Source organism: Idiotropiscis lumnitzeri, chromosome 4 (genome assembly GCF_059441095.1).
Source record: "Idiotropiscis lumnitzeri isolate Australia: NSW breed Sydney's pygmy pipehorse chromosome 4, RoL_Ilum_1.0, whole genome shotgun sequence".
Taxonomy (NCBI): Eukaryota; Metazoa; Chordata; class Actinopteri; order Syngnathiformes; family Syngnathidae; genus Idiotropiscis; species Idiotropiscis lumnitzeri.
The window spans coordinates 27,418,532-27,443,265 of record NC_142394.1 but is presented as its reverse complement, the minus strand read 5'-3'; the positions used below and the strand labels follow the sequence as shown (position 1 = coordinate 27,443,265).

The window sequence follows — 24,734 nt, the reverse complement described above, 5'->3', positions numbered from 1 at the left end:
TGATTTATTTTATTTCGTCTTATTTGTTTTAAAACTCCTGGTTTGTCATCTTTTGGCGATATGCGCGTTCCACCGCGCGCGGAACCCGACGCCGTGTCCGCAGGGGGCGCTCGCGCAACTGAGCTGCGGTCGAGCAGGAAGCGGAAGTCAATGACCGCGGATGCCCCGGAGAGCACAGCAACAAAACATCACGCTCGTTCGCTCCTCAGCTGGCATTCATCAGGCTTCTATTTTTGTGCATGCGGCGCGGGATGTGACTGCCAGACGTGTGTTTTGATGCAACACGCGTTGTTGTTGTTTTTCTTTTTTGACCGCGTAGCGGAGGTGGACATCGGCTTGGGTGGCGGCTAGCCGGCTAGCATTGATGCACCTTTAACCTCCTGTGTGGATTTGCACCAGCAGTGGATGCAATAGCTGTCTTCTTCTCGTTCAAGGAGCGCTGGTAGCGTGGCGGCTTAACACTTTATCCACACGTGGCACGTTGCCGTTTTTATGCATAGCTGGTTTGTAGCAATCTCAGACAGAAACCCGAGAATGAGGCGCTTTGGGCGGCCGCAGCTTTCACTCCATCTCGCTGCTTGACGTCAGCCCAGCCAACCAGCTCACGTCGGCACGCTATCGCGAACTTGACACTAAGCGAGACGCGAATAGTAATGTTGAATTCTCAATAAAATTGTGCCTTTAATAGGTTAGCAACGGGTAGTGTTGATTCAGCTGCTAGGCAGCCAGTTTGCAGTGGACGTCCACCTGGTCTGTCCACTGCAGTGTTTCTCAACCTTTTTTTGAGCCAAGGCACATATTTTGAATGAAAAAATCTCATGGCACAGCACCAGATTTGTTTGCAGAACAATGAAATTGCACAGAAAGCACTCTTTACATTTTGCCATTTAGTGGAAGAGTGTTTAAAAAGATACATTATTTGTTGCAAGTGAAATATTTTTCAGACCATTAAGTTGTGTGCTACTCAAGCTAGACCTGCAAACAAGCCTTTTCCTCGACACATTTAAGTTTAAGCAACTTTCTGCACTCTGCGTCGTGACCGATGTGGACAAATTGGTTTGAACAATTATGGCTTTGAGTGTGAGTATTCTCACAAGAATGCTGAAAGGAAAATGAGCAGCTTGTACATGTCAGTGTTGTGAAGCCGCATAAGAAACGGACACTTGAACAAGTGGAACATGGCCACGAAGAGGACGGCGACAGCAACAGCTCACTGACTGAAGACATGAGTCTCCGCCAGCCCACCTCCACCCTTGACAGGTAACGTTGACGACACATTTGTACCAGAGAAGGTGAAGTTAAAATATTGACAGAATTTAGGATCCTGCAGGTCTGAGCTGTCTCCAGCAGAAGTTCTATATCACCTTAAACAAAAAAAAAAAAGAAGAAAATTCAAGAGCAAAACCTCTCTGGGGGAGGCAAAAGAATCAGGGAAGAAAATTAAGAATGCATTATGTCGCTTTAGACATGCCAGAGATCACCTCAAATGCAAACTGGAGTAAAATAATTGAGCTATTCAGAGAAGCGGGTTGACAAACGCGTTGTGAGTTCTGAACGTCTTCTCTCTCTTTCCCTTTGCTTCGCTTCCCGCCTCCTCACGCTTTCAGCCCCTTTGCCGCTTGGTGAGTTGTCAGCTTGTCACGCCTTCCCCGACCTCCCCTTGTCCTCCCTGCTCGACACTGTCCTATCTCAACGAGTGTCCCTCAGCTCGCCGCTCGTCATCTTCTAAACGCGTCTCTTTGCTAACACAGGCTCAGCAGTCTGACCATTGGGGACTCAGAACGCAAATTGTCCGCCACTCAGCAGAGGGACCCGCTGGTTGATCCCCCCAATGAGAGCGCTGGTGAGTGCGGTTTGTGGGGTGATTTACCCAATGCGTGGTTTGTTTGAGGTCTACGTATCCCGTCTGTCAGGCGCCGGCCTGGTCCAAAGATGCGTGGTGGTGCAGAAGGACCAGCTGGGTTTCGGCTTCACCGTGTGTGGAGAGCGGGTGAAACTGGTTCAGAATGTCCGAGCAGGTAAGTTATTCCCGTTTAGTGTAAAGTATCTAAAAGTATGTTGAGTAAAAATATCTTAACAGAAAATAACTTGGGTGAAAAGTCTTTAACTCCCAGACATTTGCTTTACGTCATTTTCAGACATCAAATGTACTTTAAGTATTGGAAGTAGAAGTATTTTTGTCAAAGTATAACTAGCGGAGGAACTATAGTGGAGTAAAACTCGAAGTTGCCGTAAATTAAAGTGCAGATTCGAGCTGAACAATTACTCATTTAAATTAACGTTGCAATGTTGTACAATGAATTTTCAAATTGCAAATGCTGCTATTTAGGGGAGAAAAAATGCTTTATTTTTTTTAATGTATATTTTATCTATTTATTTGTTTATCTGTATTAATCACTGGTGTCAAACTCGAGGCACGGGGGCTGCTGTATCGTTTTTTTGTGGCCCACCAAAGTAGAAATGATGTGCATCAAATTCATGTTTCTTGCTAAAATACCAAAATTGAAAATTGTCTTCACATTTTGCGATAATTCTTTTCTTATCAATTCCGCCTTCATAATAAATTCAATCGTATTTGAACAAACAGATTTTTCTGGCCTCTGATTTTAAACTAGTTGGTCATGAATTTGCTGAACAGGAAAAGTGAATGTTGAAAATTGATGAGGAAAAACCGTTGAGCCCCGGGGTACAAATATGTAAAAATTCTGTACAGTAGCAAAGTATTTGCACTGAGTCGCGTTCCAAAAAATGAGTCCCACAAAGGTTAGCTGCCAATTATCGCTTAGTCGGCGCTTTTCTTATCCTCCTTTGTCGTCGCAGGCGGAGCAGCCGTCAAGGCCGGAGTCCAGGAAGGAGACCGAATCATAAAGGTGGGCGCTGCCTCGGGGGCACACAGCCAACGGAGAGCTTAGTCACCGCTTACTTCCTGTTTGTCCCTCTCCCGTCCTCCAGGTGAACGGCTCGCTCGTGTCCTCCATGTCCCATCAGGAGGTGGTCAAGCTCATCAAATGTCAGTCCTGTGAATTAAAAAAAAGAAAAAAGAATGCATTTTTACTCGAATTTGTCTTGACGCGTGTTGTCTCTGTCATGACACAGCTGGAACGTATGTCGCGCTCACGCTGCAAGGGCCGCCCCCTTCACCGTCGTCCTTCCCAGCGGATCCCACCCTCAATCAGAGAACGTTTACTGGTGGGGAGACTCCACCCACACCACCCTCACTGTCAGGACTGTGCAGCACCCCCTCCCAAAGAATCACCGGACCCAGACCACTCCAGGTCAGTGGGGCTCTTGGCCGGGGTTAGAACCCCCAACCTCTGAGTTGGGAGACAAACGCTCTACCGCTGAGCCCATGCCTCCCTATCGTAGTTAGTATTTATTCAATTTTTACTTTTTTAAAATTTATTTCTTCCTTTTTTTTAATGCTTTGTTTAGTTTAAGTTTTTGTTCATTTTACTATTAGTTTTAGTTTTTTTTTCCAATATATGGAGTTTTTTTTAAGCGCAAGATAAAAAAATATAAAAACAAAACCAGGTCACAAGGTATGGTGTAATAAAGTAAAGTATACCGTATTTCCCAGACCCCAAAGGCGCACCCGTATATAAGCCGCGGTAAACCCCCCAAAAACATAAGCCGCACCAGGCTATAAGCCGCAGTTTTCTTTGTTGAAAAAATGAGTTGTTTACTGCATATACAGAACGATTTTGGATAAAGGTTCATAAACAGATTGTTAAAATAGTGCCTTTTAACACGGCAACAACTTTGCTCATTTAACAGAACAGACCCAAGAGGAAAAAAAATTGAGATTTCTTTAGCGTTTTTCCTGAACTATAGCGCGCCCCCTATTGGTGGAAGAAAAATCCACAGAAAAGCCGCACCGTTGTATTAGCCGCATGGTTTAAAATCTATGAAAAAAGTAGCGGCTGATAGTCCGTAAAATACGGGACTGCTATTCTCAAATGATTTTTTGACCCTCCTTCCGATTGCTCACGTATGATATTAATTTACAACAGAGGTTATAGTTTCATAAACATAAGATAGTTTTTAAAGCATTTTTGGATTTATTTCATGAATGAATATTTTTTTTTCAATAACGGTGTGTTATTATTTCGTTGTGAATTCTATTAACCTTAACCCTCACCTGCGACTGGCATTCTCGTCATCATCGCAACTGCTATGTTTTAGGACCCGGAGGTGCAGAAGCACGCCTCTCAAATACTCAGGAAGATGCTGCACCAGGAAGAAATGGAGCTGCAGGTAATGCAGGCACAGCAATGACATCATCGCAAGCCTTGCGTCAAACCCTGCGCTGTTGTGCGCTTTTCCAGACCTTAATGAACGAGCAGTCGCGGAACCCGTCGCCGTCTCTGGAAGAGCGAATCGAAAGCGCCAAGCGGCGAGCTCATCAAGTGCGCGTCAAGCTGCTGCAGGATGCGGTGAGGATGCTCGTCGGTGGGCCGTCAACATCTGGTGCTCTTCTCCCAACAAACGTTTGACCTTTTTGTGCGTCCCCAGGAGGGAATGCGGCCGGAATGCGTCACTCGGGCCATCACGGCGGTCGAAGGTTTGTGTCGTCGTGTGAGCGGCTACAACATCATGGTAGTCACTCTTGCTACAACTCCTCCTCCTGGTCTTCCTCTTCTTCTTCCCTCCAGCTGGACGCTTGCCGGCGGACTCGAGTGAGGCCGACACGGAGGTAGGCAGCCCGTCACCCCGCCTCGCACCCTGGCATGTTTGTGATTGTGCCCCTCGCCGTCCCTCTCAGGCTTTTGACAGTCCCCACTCATCCCCCTCACCTTCCTTCCGGAGCCTTCTACACCGACGGCAGAGCTCCGACACACACCCCCTCTCTGATTGGGTGAGCACTTCCTGTTTGCTGCGATGTTACCTGCTGACCTTGTGACTGCTCGGTCAGTCAGAGGGGACTTCTCGTTTCTTTGAAGTGCAATCCTCGTTGCCGATATATTGGGGCCAAATAATTTAGAAATGTTAAGAAAAAAAATCTGTATTTTTAATGATAATTGTGATCCCCCCGCCCCCAGTATTGCAATTGTGATTATTTTTTCCCCACACAAAAACATGCAATGAATTAATCTGTGATACACTTAACTATATCAGAATTATCACAAATAAACGATGGCGATGCACTAACAAAGTGTCAAGTAGGAACGGAACGATGTCCGCCGCATGCCTTCCTCACCACCATCATCATCATTTTCATGATGGACCCCTCCCGACACGTACACATGCGCATGCATGTGGTGTTTGAGCTGTCAAGTGTAAGTGTGTGTGTGTGTGTGTGTGTTGGCAGAGCGGCAGAGCCCAGATCATCGGGCCCGAGGAAGAGGAGGAGGATGAGGACGGTTACGCGTTCAATGAGGTGAGCCTTTCGCAGCTCCGGCCGCGTTCCGCCATTGCTGGTGGACTTGAGTCACGTGACTTGACTGGAATCAGACTTGCGCTGCAGTCCAGGAAGCTGAGAAGTCGGACTCCACTGGGATTGTCCCAGTTCCAACTTGAAAGCGTGTGAGGCGAATGGAAACAACAAAGATGGCTTATTCTGATCATTTTTTTTGCGGTTTCGGTTTATGACAACACATTTTGACCATCAGCAAACCTCCTTCATAATTTCCTTTATGCAGTCATTACAAAATGTGTGTTACGTCATTATTTTCAATAGCTAAATTAATGTAATCATAAATAGAGAGACATTTTCATAATCCTGGAATTATATTTCGCCATTTCCGGTCTGTGTCTCCATGGGGGTTACAATTGTCAAGTGACATCACATTTTCTGAAGCTGAGCCACAATTTGCCGCTACCTGAGCCCTGAATGACTGTGATGTCATTTTCAGTCGACAGCGAGTGACAAAATGGCCGCCCCCTGAGATGGAGAGAAGCGTGGATTTTGCTGCTTAATTCGTTTTCCACAAAGAATAATATTCAGAATATCAACTTTAGACTTGTGGGACTGCTTAGAACATATTCTTGTCAGGATTTAGTTTTTTTGGGGGTGGACTTCCCCTTTAAGGACTGAATTGTGTACAGTTTGAACATTAACAGTGTACTGTTTCAAAACTGGTGTTACTGCTCATGAATGTGTTAGCATAATTGACTTGAGGTTGATTTATGACTTGGACACGTGTGACTTTGATTTACTGCTGCTGATGCCCCTAACCCCCCCCCCCCAAATCCAGATGGATGGCCCCTTCCAGGACATGGAGCTGCTGAAGTCACGGCCCGCCCACATGACTGTCTTCCTGAGATACGTCTTCACGCAGCTGCTGGACCCCAACCCGCTGGTCGGCTGCCTTGAAATTTGTGCCGTTTTTTGGCTTTGCCGTCTCCTGACGTTGTCTTTGTGCACGGCAGCTCTTCTACCTGTCGGTGGAAGCGTACCTGAGCGCCGCACACAAAGACGCCCGGTCCCTGGCACCGCAGATCTGCTCCCATTTCCTCGATCCGGACGCCGTACGTACAGCCGCGATTTGCAGACGTTAGGATGTTCGGGTCGTTCCTAGAGGCGTGTGATAGGAGCTTCAAAAACAAAACTTTTTTTTTTTCTATTAAAATCCGACTCCCAATTTTAATCATTTTCATTGTCACTCAAAGCAATTGTTGTTAGTAAAAATAAAAATCTCTTCTGAAATTTGAAAATAGTACAAGTCAATACTTTTTCATTATAGATAGTGATTTATTTTGTCAAAATGTTGTCAACACAATCTTTCAAGAGGAACTCGGCTCAGAACTGAACTTGACGTCCAAGTGCCCTCGAGCTCGCTTTGTGGATGTCACGTGACCAAATCCAGAAAGCAGGTGTCATGATGTTCGCGGCGTCAGCTCGAGGCCGCTTGACTGATTTTAGTCAACAGCAGAGGGCGCTGTGATGTCAAAATGGCAGCCGCCCTGCGACAGATGAAAACAGTTGGATTCATCTGCTTTAAGGGATAGTTTACTCATTTTTCAATTTTCAGCGCTTAAATTAATATTTTGTCTATAATGACATTACTTTTCATGTACAATTAGTGTCTTTAAAAATGCATTTTGCTCAGGGACCAATCATGGCTAAGCTTATGTACATTAGGTTGATTACCCCCAAAAAAAATTACTAATGCGCCTAATGAAATAAACAGTCTATAAAATATTGTCATGGTACTACATATTTGTCTTATTTTGGTTCTGAACGAGGACCAGAAAAATCCTGAAAAATGTCTAATTACGATTTAGCTCCTCACCTTGACCAGAAAGCTGTGTGGTAGCAGTTTTTACAAATTATTTCTATATTTATGAACATAACATTTGATTGCTTAGCATATCTTAACTTTGTAGTGTTGGATTGGTTTTAGCCTGTTTCATCATTTAAAGCGCCTGTGCAAAATAAAAAATCTTGACAAAATTGAACAAATCAATCAAATGAATCAGTCACCACTAAACACTGCATTCAATGATATTTCAGCCCTTGAAGATCAAAGTGCCAGAAGACTACCTTACAGATATCGGTAAGAAGAAGAGGCGGTCCTGTTCTCTCGTGTTGCGCTGGCATGTTCCCTCCCCAATTTGTGCGTTTTTTTTCCCCGACAGAGAGCCGCCTACACGCCCAAGAGGACATCCGCGGGCCGCTGTCGGAGCTCCAGCAGCAGGTGCTGCCTCACATCCAAGACCAACTTCTGGATTACAGGTGTGTTAGTAGGGCTGTGTCGAAAATTCGATATCGATATTTATCGCGATAGTTAGGTGATCGATATCGATAGAAAATTCCATCGATAGATTAGCCATAAAAAATAAACGGAGCAGATTTGGCTCATCACGGCCCAATTCGTTATCAAACTCCCTCCCATTTAGGAAATACAAACTGAGGCTCAGGCTTGTGCCGCTGAGCTAGCGTGACTAAAACCAAAAAAAGGGGGGGGGGGGGGGGGCGAAAGGTCGACTTGACAAAACGGCCCTCAGTTCCATCACTCGGGAGCTCCGGAGGAAAGAAAATAATTAAGCCGATGACACTCAATTTCTTTCAATTTTGAAATAAACTTAAAATGAACTTTTAAATAAATTTATTTCAAGATGACACTCCGAGCCTTAAACAAGGTGGCTCGTTTAAATAATTGTGTATTTAATTTGTACTGAACAGAGCGTTAGACTTTTTTTTTCTAGTTCATTTTGAAGGTTAAATTTTAAAATAAAACAAATTCAGCCCTTTTTCCCTTTTTTATTTTCAATAGTTAAAAAAAAAAATCTGTATATCATTTTTTTTTTTAATGGCTGGGACAGGAACAAGCAAATGATGGGGCTGGGCGCGCTCTTCGGCGAAGGTGACCTGCTGCTGCTGGACGGAGACCCGATGAAGGAGCGTCAGGTGGTGGACAAGCAGGTCACTGCTCTCTGGGACATCCTGTAAGTGCTGACTCCAATCATGTGACTTGACTTGAGTCCACTTCATGACTCGCTTTGGCCAACCCTGAACTTTATTGGTGACCTGACTAGCTTGATTTTTGCCACAATAATTTGAGCCCAGAAATTGTGGCTTACTCCCACTTCCTCCTGTCCTGATACTTCTGCTTTTGTGACCCTGCCGCAGGTGCAAGCACGAAGAAGACAAGAGGTAAACAAGGCAGCGAAGTTCGAGTCCGTTCTAGCCTCCCGCGCTCTTCATCGTCCTGTTTTTGCCCAGCTCCCCGCTAGCGTCGGCCGTGCTTCTTTACCTCCGTCACGCCGGCATCAAGCTACGAGACTCCAAGGTGTTCTCCGGTTTGAGCACCGAGAAGGAAAAGTGGCTCACGTTTCTCAAGGCAAAAAAGGTAACAAGCGTCGGCGCGAGCTTGCATCACGACGCCGCCGTCGCTTCATGTCCGTTGTGGTCTCCTCAGCCGAGCAGCGCCAAGAAGGACAAAGATGGCGAGGACAAAAAGAGGAATCCCATCCTGAAGTACATCGGCAAACCTCGGAGCACGTCTCAGTCCAGTAGGCTCACAGTCAACAAATTGTTTTGCGATGCTCAGCTACGATTTCATATTTGTTTGATTTCTGTTTGGTTTCTCATTGTGCGCTTTCTGTTGGCTTCTTTTTGCTTTCATAGCATTCCATGTCCCGTTGTCCCCCGCTGAAGGTACTTTTTGTCCTCACTTCCTGTCTTCCTTCCCTCCCATCGTGCCTTTTTTGTTTTGTTTTTTTCCCCTTCTGTGATTTTCCTCATTTGCATTGAACCAATTTTTCCCCAGCAAATAATTTTTACCCAAGCATTAATTTGCAGAAATTTAAAGAAATAAAAGACTTTTCTTTATAGTTTTGGGGGAAAATAAACCCAATCATTAATCAATTAATATTTTCTGTACAGCTCAACTGATTAATTGGCTTTTTAGAAATTTGACAGATTTTTTTTTTTTAAACACATTTCGACACACAACAAATAAAAACATCCACCCCTCAAAAACATATAAAATATTAGCTGATTTTTCTCTTGTAAAGTTAAAAAAATATTAAAGGGCAAAGTATTAATAGACCAAAAAATTAATTGATCAAAACGTCATCAGATTAATCGGTTATCTGAATTTTATTCTGCCAAATATTGGAATCGGCCTTACAAAATCCATATCGGTCACCCCCTAATATTAAACATTCAAAAATGTAATTAAGATTGAAGAGTCAAACTGTGTGGCTCGGTTGAGGCAAGGCAACCTCGGCAAAATATTGACGACTTCGATCGGGTCATTGTGCCGTTAGTGAAGACGACGTGAAAATGGTTTCACTCAAAGCTGGAATTAAACCTGCTTAAGTTGTTGAAAAAGTTGCTAAATTGGCAACGCTGCTCGACGTGCCGAGCCCTGCGACCTCTTTTTTGCTCTTCGCCTCCATTCTTGACGTTTTTATCTTTTCATTAACCTTCATCCTTCTTGACAAGCAACTGCAGCTTTGTGCGTGTTTGCGTTTCGGTACGCGTGCGCACAGTGCGTCCAGGAAGCGTCAGGAACATCATTCAGCAGTTTGAGAATCACTCCGAGCCCGGGGCCGAGGACAGCGGCGACCCGCAGATGGCGTCGTCCGGCGGCCCGGGGGAAGACGCGATGAACAGGTGAGGCACGTGACGCCGGCTCGCGAGATCCATGACGTCAACGCGCCGTGTTGTGCGTTTGCGGCCCCAGCGCGTCCGTACGTCTGGCACGCAGCGAGTCTTTGAAGGCTCAGGGAGAAGGTCGGCGGCGCGGCATGGCCTCGTGTAGCGATTCCGTTCCCCGATCTCGCAGCGACGTGGACATGGATGACCCCAGCGAGGAGAGGGAAGGGCCAGGTTTCAGACTGCAGCACAGCGCCTCGTCGTCGGCGTCGGGCAGCTCGGCCAGGTTGGGCGACGTGTTCTGAGCGACGCTGCATCTGGAACATAATCGCTTTCTTCTCACTGTCAGGTCTCTAGAGAACCCCACGCCGCCGTACACTCCGCGCTCCCTCCGCAGGTGACCCTTGACGCCATCCCTCGCCAGTTGCGAGTCCACTCAAGCTAAGTGTTGACATTCGTACCCGTGTCCGTCCAAACGACGCAGGAGCACGGAGTCGCCGCTGGCCCTGCTCCTGGACACCGGCGCCACCGAGGAGGAGGCGTGCGAGGGTCACAACTGGCAGGAGACGGTGCCGCATGAGCTCTTGGCCACACTCAGCCCGAGGGAGGTGGAGCGACAGGCCGTCATATATGGTGCGAGTCCAAACAACTGTCACAGTTTAGAGTTTTAACATTCATGATGGAAATGTCACAGCACACTATTTAAAAAAAACCATCCACTTTTCCTAACTCGCTCAGCACGAATGTAAAAGTTGTTGTCGGCAGAACTCTTCACCACCGAGGCATCGCACCTCCGTACGCTCCGAGTCCTGGACCAGGTCTTCTTCCAGAAGATGAGAGCCGTGCTCAACGCCGACGAGCTGGCATGCATCTTTCCTAACCTGCCGCAGGTCTACGAACTGCACGGTGCGTACGCCTTTTCCCGGCGTGGGCGTGGGCGTGGCCCGCGAGCTTGTAACGTCTTTGCGCTTCGTCTCCACCCGCAGCCAGTCTATGCGAGGCCATGAGGATGCGGCGAGAGTCTCTTATCGTTCAAGACATCGGCGATGTCATGTTGGCAAGGGTAAGCTGACTTCATTGATGACATTTTATTTTCAACCGGGACAGAACGAAATTCATTCAACTCGTCCAAGAGACATAAAAAAAAATTTGATCGACGGAGGGAGACAAAACAGAAAGTCTAACTAATGACTTGCCAGGTGGCAGATTATTTCATTAAAAAAAAAAAAAAAAACTACATCTTGGGTTCATAAAACTAACTGGAATTACCATAAAAATTGTCCTTGGTTTTCATTTTTATTTCCTTCATACTTTAGATTGTTACACAATACTTAGTGACATTTTTTTTTATCTTGCCCTTGACATATATTCCATATCTAAAACTATTACTTATAAAACTCAAACTCAAACAAAGCACATTTGAAAAAAAAAAAAAAAAAAGAACAAACCTGCTTTCAAAACGAATTCAAACTACTGAATTTCCTGAACAGAAGTCAAAAGGGAAAAAACATTCTGTGATGAAAATGTTCAAATTAAGTGATGAAGATGATGTGTGTGCGTGCTCACGTCCAGTTCGAAGGCACCGCCGGCGAGGAGTTTGAAGAGCAAGCGTCGCAGTTGTGCAGGCAGCAATCTCAGGCGCTGGAGCTGATCAAGAGCAAACAACGCAAAGACCCTCGCTTCGCCCACATTGTGCAGGTACGCGAAGGTCGGCCGCCGCCTCCGAGACCGGACGGCGGCCGCATTTTGCTTGACGCTGTGACTGGTCCAGGAGTGCGAGGCCAGTCGCCACTGTCGCCGGCTGCAGCTCAGAGACCTGCTGGTGTCGGAAATGCAGAGGTTGACCAAGTATCCGCTTCTTCTGGACAACATCATCAAGCACACTGAGGGTGATTACGCAACATCGCGTGCGCGCGCAGCTGCACAGCTGCACAGCTCACACGCTTCTTTTTTCTCCAAGTCACCTCCGCCGACCTCCCCGCCCTGCAGCGGGCTCAGGCCTGTTGCCGTGGAATCCTGCAGGCGGTCAACGAGGTGGTCAGGGAGACGGAACACCGCCACCACCTGAGCAAGTACCAACGCAGACTGGATGTGGCGCCGCAGTTCAAGGTAATCGACACCCCGACGTGTCCGTCCGTCCGTGGCTTGGCCAGGGGTCAAGAAAAAAAAAGATTATTTTCAGTTGAATCCATCAAGACAAGTAAACAGAACTTAGTTGAGGGGCGGGAACGAATTGCTTTCATTTCCATGGCGAGGAGTTACTTCGAGGTCTCGAAACTGAATCCGGAAACAAATTTTTGCTCAGCTTTGTGTTATTTACCAATGTTTAACTTCCTATCTTGTTGGCAGGGTCTGGATCTGAGCACCAAGAAGATGATCCATGAGGGGCCACTGGTCTGGAAAGTCAGCAAGGACAAGCAGTTAGGTCAGTCGAGAGCAAACCACACTTGCATCGGCGCCATCTCGTCTTGCGAAATTCTGGTAGATTTTCGAAATTGAAGGAATGTGCAAAATTAAATGGAGACGTGTGAGGATGGTCAGCGAGTGTTCTCGACCCTTTTTTTTGTTTTTTTTTTTAACCACGTCCACCGCATTTGGAACCCTTGCCGTCGTCAGACATCCACGCGCTGCTGCTGTCCGACTGCCTCCTGCTGCTGCAGCGCAGCCCCGACGAGCGTCTCTTGCTACGTCACCCGTCCCGCTGGCTGGGCGGCGGCGGCGACAGCCCGCTGGTCAATTTGGACTCGCTGCTCGTACGCTCGGTCGCCACAGGTGAGTTTGGCGCCGTGTCGAAAATGCGGCAGGCGACTGTACGCCACCTCATCAAGTTTTTTTTCTTCTTCCCACGCAGACAACAAGGCGCTCTACGTGATTAGCACCACAGAGACGCAGATCTACGAGCTGGTGGCGGGGACGGCGTCGGAGAAAAACACGTGAGCTTTTTTTGGGCATCCTCTTCGGTTTAAGTTATGTTCACTTTGCAGGTCAATTGTGGGGGTTTTTTTGTTGTTTTTTTTTTTTTTTTTTTTATTTGTTTTAACTGCGACCCAGGCTTCTTCCTAACGTGGATATTTGGGCTCAATGATTTGGAAAATTAATCTAAATATGATTTCTTTTTTTGGTTGTATTATTATTATTTTCTTTTTCAAGGTCCTCTTCCAATGTATTTTTGAACAAACGCAAGCAATTAAAATAGATCCGGATCCAAGGAATTTCTCGGGGCAAAGAGCCAAACCAAAAAATGTTTCGATTTGCCTTAGCTGACATGTCAAACAATATCAAACGGGATCATTTGTTTTTCTTTTTCAAAGCATTTATTTGTGCTTTTGCAAATACGTTTAATTTTCCACCCCCAAAAAAAATTTGTCTTTACTTAAACCAAAAATATTTTAAAGCCACTTAAAGATAACACAAACAAATGTATTGACCCCAATCGCCAGTGATAGTGACAGTAAAATTTGTGAAACAGAAATACCCAAATGTATATACTCTCTTGGCCTATTTTTAAGAAACCTTGAAAAAGACTTTTAAAATAATGTAAACACATTTAAAAACATATTGCACAAAATCAAGAGCAATGGATATGACAAAAAAATTGTACAGTTTTAGTGTATTGATCCCTCCATTTACAGTCAACAAACCATATTTTTTTTTCAGAAACTAACCAACTTACCAACTTGCATTATACATCAATAATCTTGCCCAAAAACGTACATGATAAAATCAATCTGTCGGCATAAAATGCAGGATTTCTCATTCAATAATCTTCAGCAAAAAAGAGGCTGATTTATTATTTCTTTTTTTTCCTATTTTCATTCTTCTTTTTCCTTTCCAGAGTCAAGTATATTAATATGCCACCAACTAATGCCCAAAAGTGTAATAAAACCCAAATAAACCAAATAGTTGAAAAGTGTACAAGAAAAAGAATTTGTGTTTGTTTCAGCTGGAAGGACTTTCTAGAAAAGACCATCGCTTCTGCTGCCAGACCGCCGCCAGTCAGCCACGGCTCAGCGGCTGTGGCGTAAGTGCACGTCCCCGTTCAAAATCCACTTTATCAGAGGGTGAGCCCTAAAACGATTGCTTTCCCAGCTCTCCCAGTCATGGCGGTACGTCCGTGGTGGCAGCTGCGAGCCCCGCCTACGCAGGTACGCGTCGCTCCACCCGTCGCATTTTTGAAATCACAGCCCGACGCTTACCATCCCACTTGACTCCACTTCCTCCAGAAAATGCAGCGAACATGCAGGCCGACGCCGCGGTCATCTCTGCAGCGTGTGACCAAGCGGGGTTTTTGTACTGTGATGAAGTACATGCAGTGGGTGTGGCGGAGGCGGCGTTGCAGGACGGTAAAGAGCAAAACATTTCAAGTGGTTGGCATTTGCTTTTTCCGCAATGTGGAATTCCCACACTTGTGTAATGCAAAAATCTTCAGCACACTGACACTAATGTGGTGGCTAACACGTGTCAGAATTCAGGTCACATCAGATCAGGGCTACAGTATAATAGTTGTGGATTTTTCATGATAATTTGGATTTTGTTTTGAATTTTTTTTTTTTTCTTTAGTTCAGTTCATTTGACTGTTTTTCGAGCGGATTTGTTTTTTTGTTGAAAATATTTTTTATTTGTTTTAGTATTAGTTTAAGATTTTTCTTTGATATATTCAATATTTTTGAGTGCAAGATGAGGGGAAAAAGTGACAAATAATTGTTTAAACAAGTACATTAAAATCAATTCTTAGACGACTTTTGGACCTTCCTTCTGTGCGCAAAAATAATTGTCATAGTTTTATAAACTACATATGATGTAGTTTCACTTAGTGATTGCTTATTTTAATTCATTGAATTTTCTATTTTTTCAATTAGTTTACGTGAGCTATAATAACCTTGCACCTGATATAAAATTGCTTCCATAACTGAGATTGAAATAAATTCGCACAAACTAATTTAAATCTGCTGTCATCCAGCTAACATCTTTTTTCTTTTCTTTTTTGAAACAGTGCTAAATCAATCAACAACAAATTCATCAAAGCATAATTTTCGACATATAGTCCAATTTTGAGGTGAGGGATAACCTGCTATTTACAAAATAATAAAAAAAAGTCATATGAAAATAATTTTGCAGTTCTGAAAATCACGCGGTAAGACTATTCCCTCCTTAAACTTTGACTTAAGTATCGTATTACGCCTTTATCTTGGAAAATCATTTTTGCTCATAAAATCACAACTTTACCACTGCTCCTTTTTAAGAAAAAAAAAATCCCAGCGTCAACATTTTTTTTCCCCTCAAAAAAAACATCAACTTAACATTTCAACTTTTTTTCCTCTAAAAAGTCACTTTTTAATCCTGTTGGTGTTTTTGCCTTAGCGTAATAGTTATGATCGCCGTAATTAGCATTGAGAAGCACTTTTCTGTCAAAATAAAATAAATAAATAAAAAATGTGGAGAGTGAAGCAAATTGATGCGCAGGAAAAAACGAAGAAAGAAAAACAGCCAAGGGCATCAAATCAACTGGAAAATCGGACAATTCAGACTCCCATTCACTTCAATTATTGAGCCTGCCCCTCCCTTTTTTTTTCTTTTTTTTTTACGCCAGTGGCCGCTCTTCGTCAGCTCCTCTTACTCAATGCGGACGAGGATGGCTGGAGCCACGCCTCCCAAGACTCGCCCAATGAAAGCGTGCACAATCTGAGCGGTCACCGATGGGAGGCTGCGATGAGCGGCAACGCTCAAGTCCTACGGAAAGGTTCGCCATTTGTAGCCATTTTTTATTTTTTTTTGCCTCCTCCTTTTTTTCTCACTCTTGTTTCACACACTTTAATTAGCGGCAGCGACGGCTTCTTCTTACGCTGTCGCTGATGATGTCACTGATGACATCACGACGGCGCCTGAGCAGTTGTCGCCAAGCCAGGCCGCTGCGCACGGTAATGCCGACCCACGGCGGCGTTGTTGTCCGTGTGAAGCGAACGGCTTTCCTGATTTTTTTTTTTTTTACACGGTGGACAGGAAACGTCTTCTGCCTGGTCATGCCCACCCAACCAGGTGAGAGTACCACCGACCCGACCGATGAAGCGACGGGTCGCTGCCGGGAGAGTGTGCCGTCGGATGGCCGGGAAGAGGAGGCCGGCCAGTTGGAGGCGTCGTGGCAGAGTCACGTGATCAAAAACGTCGAGGAGGTCTTCCGCACGGTCGAGAACTTGACGAGCAAGCTGCGTCAGCTCAAGGTCAGTTCGCGGACGGCCATTTTGTCATTTGAGATAATGCTGTTTTTTTGAAGGAACTTTTTTTTTTATTGGCCTTCCCTGTTGAAGTTCAACACAAAGCAAAAAACAAACCGTATATTTAACCAAACCACCTGATTTTGTAACGCGATTCTGTTAGCTTAATGCAAACTCAAATGCTTGCAAACAAACTAGCATAAATATTGAAGTGATGAACTTTTAAAACGACTGATAAATGAACACAAACAGTGCCGAAGTACTCAGGCTTCTATTCTTTCTGCTCTGTTTTCATCAGCAAATCGCTGTCAATATTTTTCCGCCCCCTTCCCTAAACGTCACTGTGGAATCGTAAACTCGCCACTTTACAACCCCAACTAGTGGGAAAAATTGTTGGTTGAAAACATCCTGAAAATCAACTTTGCTCCCTCCATCTGTGCAGGACATCGAAGGGGAGCATCACAAATTGCTGACGTCGCTCCGAGAGCGCTCAGCCTGTCAGGAGGAGGAAGACCGCGGCTCGGCGGACGGTAGGCGCGCGACACGGCACCTTTTTACATCCGCACTTCCTCCCTAACACCCCCCTTTTTTTTTTTTTTTTTTTGTCAACCCCGCAGGCAAGGAGGCAAGTCCCGCCCAGCCTCGGATTCAGTCCACTGGATTGTGAGAGACACTGGAAGCACCCCACGAGTGACCTCCAATCACCCAGCACTTTAGCCACAACGCAGACCACCCGAAATCCCCCCCCCCCCTTTCCCGCCCTTAGCCGACTGACTGTGTTTAGCATGTCCTAGGCCAGTGGTTCTCAAACTGGGGTCTCCGGACCCCCAGTGGGCAGTGAGACGTAGCTTGCGGGTTTGCAAAAATGATTTGCAATAAATTATGACTTTGTGTCATTTACTAAACGAGTGCATACCTACTGTACATACGAGGACGGAAGCGCCAATTGAATAAATATAGGAAACCAATTACTACTTCTTACAGAAGCAAATTCCTGCCATTCCAGAAAAAAAAAACACTAACATGATAAATGACCACGTTAAACATGATAACTGATTCTTTTCACTTGTTTTTTACAAATCACAGTTACTGGAGACGAAACTATGTTCAATACTTGAAAGTCATAATAATAGGCCCAGTTTTTAAAAAGGAAGTGCTTGGTTTGTTGATTTCTGAAGTCAAACTGATCACATTATGATGTTAAATTTAATACATTATACATGGATAATGGGCAACAAGCCACTTCCATACTTCCTACCTTAGTTTTTGGCAAATGAAGGAACCGTTTCCAGACTAGAAATCGTGACAGCTGATGAAGTTTCATTTTTGAAATGCACGTTTTAAGAGTCGCTGGACTCTGATCTCATGATAGTTTGATTTTATCTTTTTGAAAATGTGTTTGCTCTCATAAAACATGACTTCATTCTTGAAAATCAGTCACTTTTTTTTTTTCACTCCTTGGTCATTTTGGGGTACACGTCATAGTCGAGTTTCAAAGGCGTTGCGATTTTGAGGGAGGCCGGACCCAAAAGTTTGAGAATCCGGGACTTAGGCCACGGCCACTAAGGACTGAACCGCTCAGCTTCCGCTTCCATCGGGACGTAGCGGGAAAACGAGCAGTGCTAAGTAAGCTGTGCTAATTTTTCCAGCTGCTGCTGTTAAGTCATCACAATAAAAAAAAAAAAGTAAACACTTTTTTCTTATTGTTGTGTTGTGGAATCACAAAGCAAAGCTACGCCGCCGCATTTCACAAACTGGCGGACGGACGCTACCAAAGTCAAAATATCCGCCGAGTGCGGTAAATTAGCGCAAGTGATTCTACCTCCACAGTCACATGCGGGTGCTCTGGCGTAGTCTTGTTGTTTTCCAGGTGTTGCACAAAGTAATTCTACTGTAAGTTGTGTCATGTTTCCTGTGTTTGTGACATTAAAATCACACAAATCAAAGTGTGTTTCTGTTGTTTCCGGTGGCTTTATAGAAAACTATTTGAGCATACTGTGTACTTATTTGTTCAATATCCTTGATATCTATCTTTAAGGCATTCCGTTGCAGGGACAGAATGGATTTATTTATTTTATTATTTTTTTAAAGGACGGAATCATCCCTGACCTGGTTAAGTACGCACGGACGTGTTATTTTGGGTTCTTTTTAAAAAAGAATGACCACTGTTCTCTTCTGCGTTACCACGGACCTGCCTTTATTAACTGCCTGCAACAACAATGTAGAGTCCTTTATTATTTTTTTTTCATGTGCGTTCGCGTTCCCTGCAGGAACATTGTACTCAAAGATCTCGTCTGCCCTCTAGTGGTTGGACACGTGTACTACCATGGATTACGCCCCTGACGACTGTCAGAAACGCTCAGCCTTTCTTTTGAATTACTCGATATGTATGTGGTATAGAAAAAAGGATATCAATTTTGTTTTGTTAACATTTAGTACATAGATTATCCCTTTACATGCGAAGTATGTCCTTGTGGGACATCGCTCAGGAGTAAAAACTTCTTCAAACCGTCATACATGCTTATGCGCATCACGGAAGTGAAACTGCAGTCAGGCCTGCCTCCGCTCGCAAAGACAAAGTCAAACCAGCCGCCACTCTTATTGTCAATACTGTGCAACACGGTGCATTACGGTAATGCACCGAACGCGCTTGTTGATGGCCACCTTCAAAATAAAACCTGTGAAACTCAAGTAAGCGCGTCAGTGGTTTGGATTTAATGTTATTAAACTCGTCTTTTCACCCAGGGGGAATGCAAACTGACTCAGAATTGCACCAATAAATGTTATGAATCGAGATAGAAAGAGATATCAATGTTAACTGTAGATCAATGGCTGATATTAGAACTGATTTAATAAAAAATAATTTAAAATTCAGTTTTTGTTTATCCCGCAACCAGACAAGCACTAGGGCACACTAGGCCACCCCAGGTATCCAACCAAAGTACTTTCATCAAAATCTGATGTGGCATTTCAAAATAAAAGGGCAAAGAAATATCAAAATTTGATAATTTCACCCAAATTTGAAAAATCATTAAAAATGAAGTTTTCGTTATCCCGCAACCAGACCGGTGCTGGGGCACACTAGGCCACCCCTGGTATCCAACCAAGGTACTTTCATCACAATCTGATGTGGCATTTCAAAATAAAAGTCATAAGAAATCTCAAAATTTGACCTTGACACACGATTTTGAAAATTCATTAAAAATGAAGTTTTCGATATCTCGCAACCAGACAAGCGCTGGGCCACACTAGGCCACCCTAGGTATCGAACCAAGGTACTTTCATCACAATCTGATGTGGCATTTAAAAAAAAAATCCTAAAGAAATCTCAACTTTTTACCATTACACATTCTTTTGAGAAATCATCAAAAATTAGGTTTTCGTTATCCCGCAACCAGACAAGCACTGGGGCACACTAAGCCACCCCAGGTGCCCAACCAAAGTACTTTGAATGAAATCTGATGTCACATTTCAGAATAAAATGCAGAAGAAAGCTCAACTTTCGGGTGTAACTGAAAAATGTTGAGATTTCTTCTTCCTTTTATTTTGAAATACCAAATCAGATTTTAATGAAACTACCTTGGTTGGATAACTGGGATGGCCGAGTGTGCCCCAGGAGCAGTCTGATTCTGGGAAAACAAAACTTAATTTTTTATGATTTTTCTAAATCGTGTTTATTTGTCAAAAGTTGAAATTTCTTTGGCATTTTATTTTGAAATCCTAAATCAGATTTCATTCAAACTACTTTGGTTGGAACCTGGGGTGGCCGAGTGTGCCCCAGCGCTTGTCTGGTTGCGGGATAACGAAAACTGAATTTTTAATGAATTTTCGAAATCGGGTGTCAAGGTCAGATTTTGAGATTTCTTTGGACTTTTATTTTGAAATGCCACCTCAGATTTTGATGAGAGTACTTTGGTTGGATACCTGGAGTGGCCTAGTGTGCCCTAGTGCTTGTCTGGTTGCGGGATAACGAAAACTTAACTTTTAATGATTTTTCGAAAATCGGGTGTAACAGTCAAATTTTGATATTTCTCATTCCTTTTATTTTGAAATTCCACATCAGATTTTGATGAGAGTACTTTGGTTGGATACCGGGGGTGGCCTAGTTTACCCCAGCGCTGGTCTGGTTGCGGGATAACGAAAACTTCATTTTTAATGATTTTTCAAATTTGGGTGAAATTATCAAATTTTGATATTTCTTTGCCCTTTTATTTTGAAATGCCACATCAGATTTTGATGAAAGTACTTTGGTTGGATATCTTGGGTGGCCTAGTGTGCCTCGGCAGTAGTCTGGTTGCGGGATAACAAAAACTGAATTTTTAATTATTTTTTATTAAATCAGTTGTAATATCAGTCATTGATCTACAGGTAATATTGATTTCTCTTTCTATCTCAATTCATAACATTTCTTGGTGCAATTCTGAGTCAGTTTGCATTCCCCCCGTTTGAAAAGAGAAGTTTAATAACATTATTTTAAATCCAAACCGCTGACGTGCTTACTTGAGTTTCACAGCTTTTATTTTGAAGGTGGCCATCAACAAGCGCTTTCGGCGCGTTACCGTAATGCACCGTGTTAAACAGTATTGAAAATAAGAGTGGCGGCTGGCCTGACTGCAGTGAAGTTGGAAGTCGTCAGGCGCAGCCTAAAATCATTTTGCAATAATTATTTTTAAGGCAAATTCGCGCGATAAAAACGGAAAACTTACTGCATTATAATACATTTTTCTTTATAATGCATTACTCTTGTGAAATAATGCAACAGAGTATCTTAAATATTCTCGCGATATCCCCAGAAGGGCTCCCACGTGGAGCACTCTTCCTGTCTACTACGTGGTTTTGTTGGCAGGAGGTTAATTCTCTCTTTGTTGAGACGTAAACATTTATAAACAATTCAATCCAACCAACCACAAGTCACGCCCAGACGGTGAATGAATGTGAATAAGAAATGAGCCAGGTAATGAGTTTTAAATAATATTTATGAATTATGACACCACTTCCGTTAGCTTCTCTCCCACGGCGTCATCATCCACGACGCTATTTTGTTTGTTTGTTTGTTTTTGGCGTGGGGGGGGGGGACGTGAAAGGAGGATGAATATTTTTTATAATGAGGACGATGACGGAAGAGTGGGCACCCTTCCGTCACGGACGCAGAACTGATGGACTGGCGAAATAGGATCAAGTGCCCATCTCTGCACACACACACACCATAAAAATCGTCTGTCAGTCATGCATGTTAGTCAGTGGCTTAGTTCCAGGACATACGCTGTCTTTCGCTCACAATTCCTGCCAAATGTAAAATATAATGTCTGTGATTTTTCACTTCCTGAAAAGTTGAATGACTATCATGCGGCGCATGATAAAGAGGAAATGAAAAGCGAGCGGCTCACGCAACTAAAGCGGTGAGTCCTCCTCCGTCAGTGCAACGTTCTTCCTCTGTCATGCTCCGAGTGGTCGTCTTTCAAGGTAAAACCACTGAAATACATTTTTGAAACCAGCCTCTACTTGATGTTTTTTTTTTTTTTGGGGTGGGGGGGGGCCCACGTGTCATGTCATCATCACAACAGAGCTTACCCTGGCTGCCATGTTGGTTTTGCTGGCGTCTTCGTTTGAGACAGCTGCCAACGGTGAGTGGAGCCTCAATTTTGCGAGCAAATGTACCGCTATGCAGTGATGGGTCACGTTACGTGGCACAGTGCTTCGTCGCCAGCACGTGGCCTACCAGGGCGAGGCGGTCACGTTGTCTTCCGGCGCCGACCCATCCCGGGAGCTGGCGTCCATCAAGTGGTCGGTGTTTTTCAACCAGACTTGGATCGCCACCTTTCACAGAGGGAAGATAAACACGGAGCGCTTCTTCCTTTTCAGAGGACGACTCGCTCTCAACGCTTCATCGGGTGAGCACCGGCGACCTCGAAAATACTTTACTTCCGTGCAAACCAACACTGCTGGAGTGTGGTACTAAATGTAAAACTTGTGAGAATTGTTTCGAAGGAAAATGACTGTAAAGATGACTCAGTTTTATCGTTTTCAAGGATTCATCATCATCAACAGTCTTTGATTCATCATACACTTCATATTTGGCGATTTTACATTAAGATATTATTCAAGTAAAAACCTGTTACAAGCTTCACAAAATTATTTGCAATTAATTACGGATTTTTTGCGATTAATTTGTTAGAAAATGTAATATATATATATTTATTTTATTTTCAGCTTTAACAAATATTTCATACATTAAGAAAAATAATCTGATGCTAAAACAGATAAAACAAATATTTTTGAAAAAAATAAAAAAAAACTAGAAAAGTTGCTCTAAAAACGAATTAAAACTAAGTGAGTGAATTTAAAAAGAAAGTCAAAAATCAAATACAAGTGACTAATCTGACCGTATCGGTGATTATCACCAGGCGACCTGACGATCCGCAACGTGAGCCAGGAGGACGCCGTGGACTACGGCGTGGAACTTGTGGACACGGAGAAGCGCAGCGTGGAGAGAGTGGTGACTCTGGTGGTGAAAAGTAAGTCACCAGGTGCCGCGTAAGCTAGTTAGCATACGGCTAGTTAGCAATTCTATTCTCAAGTGTAATAACCAGCTAAGTAGCTGACGAAAGAGTTCTAGAAGTAAGTAGCTCGCGGCCGTTTGTTGTCTCTTCTCAGGACACCTCCAGAAACCGATAATACGGACGCTCTTCTCCGTGCATTTGGAAAGCGGCTGCTGGGTGGGACTCCACTGTTTGTCCCCGAATTTGGGCGCCAACCTCTCTTGGACACTCGAACCCCCGCTTCGGACTGCCTACAACATGGCCGACGCCAACGGCAATGCCGTCGTCCTTTTCGCGTCCGTTGCCTTCCGCGACGTGGCGCACTTTGCGTGCATCTCCAGCCGCAGTCCAGAGAACGTCTCAGACAGCGTCCGCGTTGAGTGTAAGGTTCCCTGGCCGGTATGGCTGACGACTTCTCGTTTTGAGCGAGCTCCGCCTCATGTGTGGCAGGTGTGACGGTGTCAGGGTGGCAGCCTCGAAATCGGAACTGCCTTTTCATCTTGGCAGGAATTGTTAGCGGAGGAGTTCTGGTGGGCATCATGCTAAGGAGGAGCTTGAGAGGTGAGTGGCAACATGTTAGCATGCAGCTAGCAATTAGTATCAGCGTATGGAAGTAATGTCAACCTCATACTATAGGTAGATATATATTTAAAAAAAATTTTTATATATATATATATATATATATATATAGAAAATACAAAAACATTTAATATATATTTTAAAAAATTATATATATATATATTAAAAAATAAGAATATATATTAAATAACTGTCTACTTCCGCCCACTTTAAATGCATAAAAAAAATTTTTAAAAACGATTGCTTAAAAAAAGCACTCATGATGAATTTGCTTGTTGTTTTCTCAGCAGATCAACAAGTTGAAGGAGAATTAAGAGGAGCAAAAAAAGAAGACAATGGCTAGATGGTGCGACATTATTTTGGTTGTCGTAGGATGACATTACATCCGGGAAGTATTCCCAGCGCTTCAACTCAACGCCTCATCCCAAAAAATGGACTAGATTCAAATCAAAATTCCATAAACAAGACCTTATAATGAAGATGTAAAAAAAAAAAAAGAGACTTTCCCGCCTTGGAAATGAGTTGGGAGAAGATGAACTTGAGTTGACTTTTCAACAATCTGCACTTCACTTGAGAATTTATTCTTCCTGATTATGTCTTACTTTTAAAACCAGATATTGCTGATCAGCTGATGGTCATAACTGTCAAACAAAACAAAAGAGAATTACATGTGAATTTACAACAACATAGCCTTTGCTACCTGAATGCAAACAGCCAATTAGAAACTTCACAGGCTAACATTTAAGCATCTTTGAACACAAACGTCGTGACAAAAACATTGACGACGACTTCTGAGATTCCACCCAGGAACTGAGCCTCCTGTAAAGTATTTTTGTTTGTCTGTCTTATAAGATGTCGTTTGCCAGAATGAACAGCACAAGTGAAAGAATGTGTGAAGACAAAATAAAATTTTTATGACGATGTTTTTCCATGGTATGCTGTTTTAGTGGTATTTTTCTCATGAAAAACATCTGATAAATTGTTGCTTTTCTTCAAGTGGGGGGAGACTGGACTGGATTAATCTCAAGGCTGCTTGAGTGTAATAAGAAATATATTGGCATTGGTACAAGGAAGTAATGATTTGACTCTTTAAGCAAATGGAAAAAGTACATTAAATGTACAAAAGTAAAATGTAAGAATTATAAGTGATTAAAAAAAGTGATGATCACACATAATTACAGTATTTTCCGGACTATAAATTGCTACTTTTTTCCTCGATTTTGAACCATGCAGCTAATACAACGGTGCAGCTTTAATGGAAATTTTTCTTTCACCACTAGGGGCGCTCTATAGTTGGGAAAATACGCTAAATAAATCTCGATTTTGTTTTTTCTCTTCTGTCTGTTCTGTTTTAATTTG

At 43.6% G+C, this 24,734-nt stretch overlaps 2 protein-coding genes across 11 annotated transcripts; both read left to right on the top strand.

The window, feature by feature from the left end:
* The first annotated feature begins 8 nt into the window (after positions 1-8).
* On the top strand, positions 9-18,203 carry arhgef11 (Rho guanine nucleotide exchange factor 11). Of its 7 annotated transcripts, none has more exons than XM_088292660.1 (42): positions 10-1,260; positions 1,608-1,622; positions 1,752-1,843; positions 1,914-2,018; positions 2,821-2,870; positions 2,953-3,010; positions 3,097-3,275; positions 4,183-4,254; positions 4,326-4,433; positions 4,513-4,561; positions 4,653-4,693; positions 4,763-4,855; positions 5,309-5,377; positions 6,195-6,299; positions 6,370-6,468; positions 7,454-7,496; positions 7,579-7,675; positions 8,266-8,388; positions 8,573-8,596; positions 8,666-8,792; positions 8,862-8,955; positions 9,071-9,100; positions 9,949-10,063; positions 10,134-10,331; positions 10,395-10,442; positions 10,530-10,678; positions 10,811-10,951; positions 11,032-11,108; positions 11,618-11,743; positions 11,817-11,934; positions 12,006-12,154; positions 12,395-12,470; positions 12,662-12,817; positions 12,897-12,978; positions 13,989-14,066; positions 14,135-14,190; positions 14,269-14,388; positions 15,636-15,785; positions 15,865-15,963; positions 16,046-16,263; positions 16,700-16,787; positions 16,875-18,203. In XM_088292660.1, the coding sequence occupies exons 1-42, from the start codon at positions 1,226-1,228 to the stop codon at positions 16,922-16,924; spliced, it is 4,002 nt and encodes a 1,333-aa protein (XP_088148786.1). In that variant the 5' UTR covers positions 10-1,225; the 3' UTR covers positions 16,925-18,203. The 7 variants fall into 7 exon arrangements, with proteins under 7 accessions (XP_088148784.1, XP_088148786.1, XP_088148785.1 ...); XM_088292659.1 differs by having other exon boundaries at positions 9,940-10,063; XM_088292658.1 differs by having other exon boundaries at positions 9-1,260; positions 4,653-4,855; positions 9,940-10,063.
* Positions 18,204-21,003: 2,800 nt separating this feature from the next.
* LOC148338919 (uncharacterized) lies at positions 21,004-24,298 on the top strand. 4 transcript variants are annotated; one of them, XM_088294015.1, is made up of 8 exons: positions 21,004-21,211; positions 21,589-21,656; positions 21,822-21,881; positions 21,951-22,148; positions 22,662-22,772; positions 22,912-23,178; positions 23,247-23,357; positions 23,663-24,298. In XM_088294015.1, exons 3-8 carry the CDS (start codon positions 21,839-21,841, stop codon positions 23,716-23,718), a joined length of 786 nt encoding a protein of 261 aa, XP_088150141.1. In that variant the 5' UTR covers positions 21,004-21,211; positions 21,589-21,656; positions 21,822-21,838; the 3' UTR covers positions 23,719-24,298. The 4 variants fall into 4 exon arrangements, with proteins under 4 accessions (XP_088150141.1, XP_088150143.1, XP_088150140.1 ...); XM_088294014.1 differs by having other exon boundaries at positions 21,006-21,211; positions 21,589-21,720; positions 23,666-24,298; XM_088294013.1 differs by having other exon boundaries at positions 21,009-21,211; positions 21,589-21,720.
* Positions 24,299-24,734: the final 436 nt, after the last annotated feature.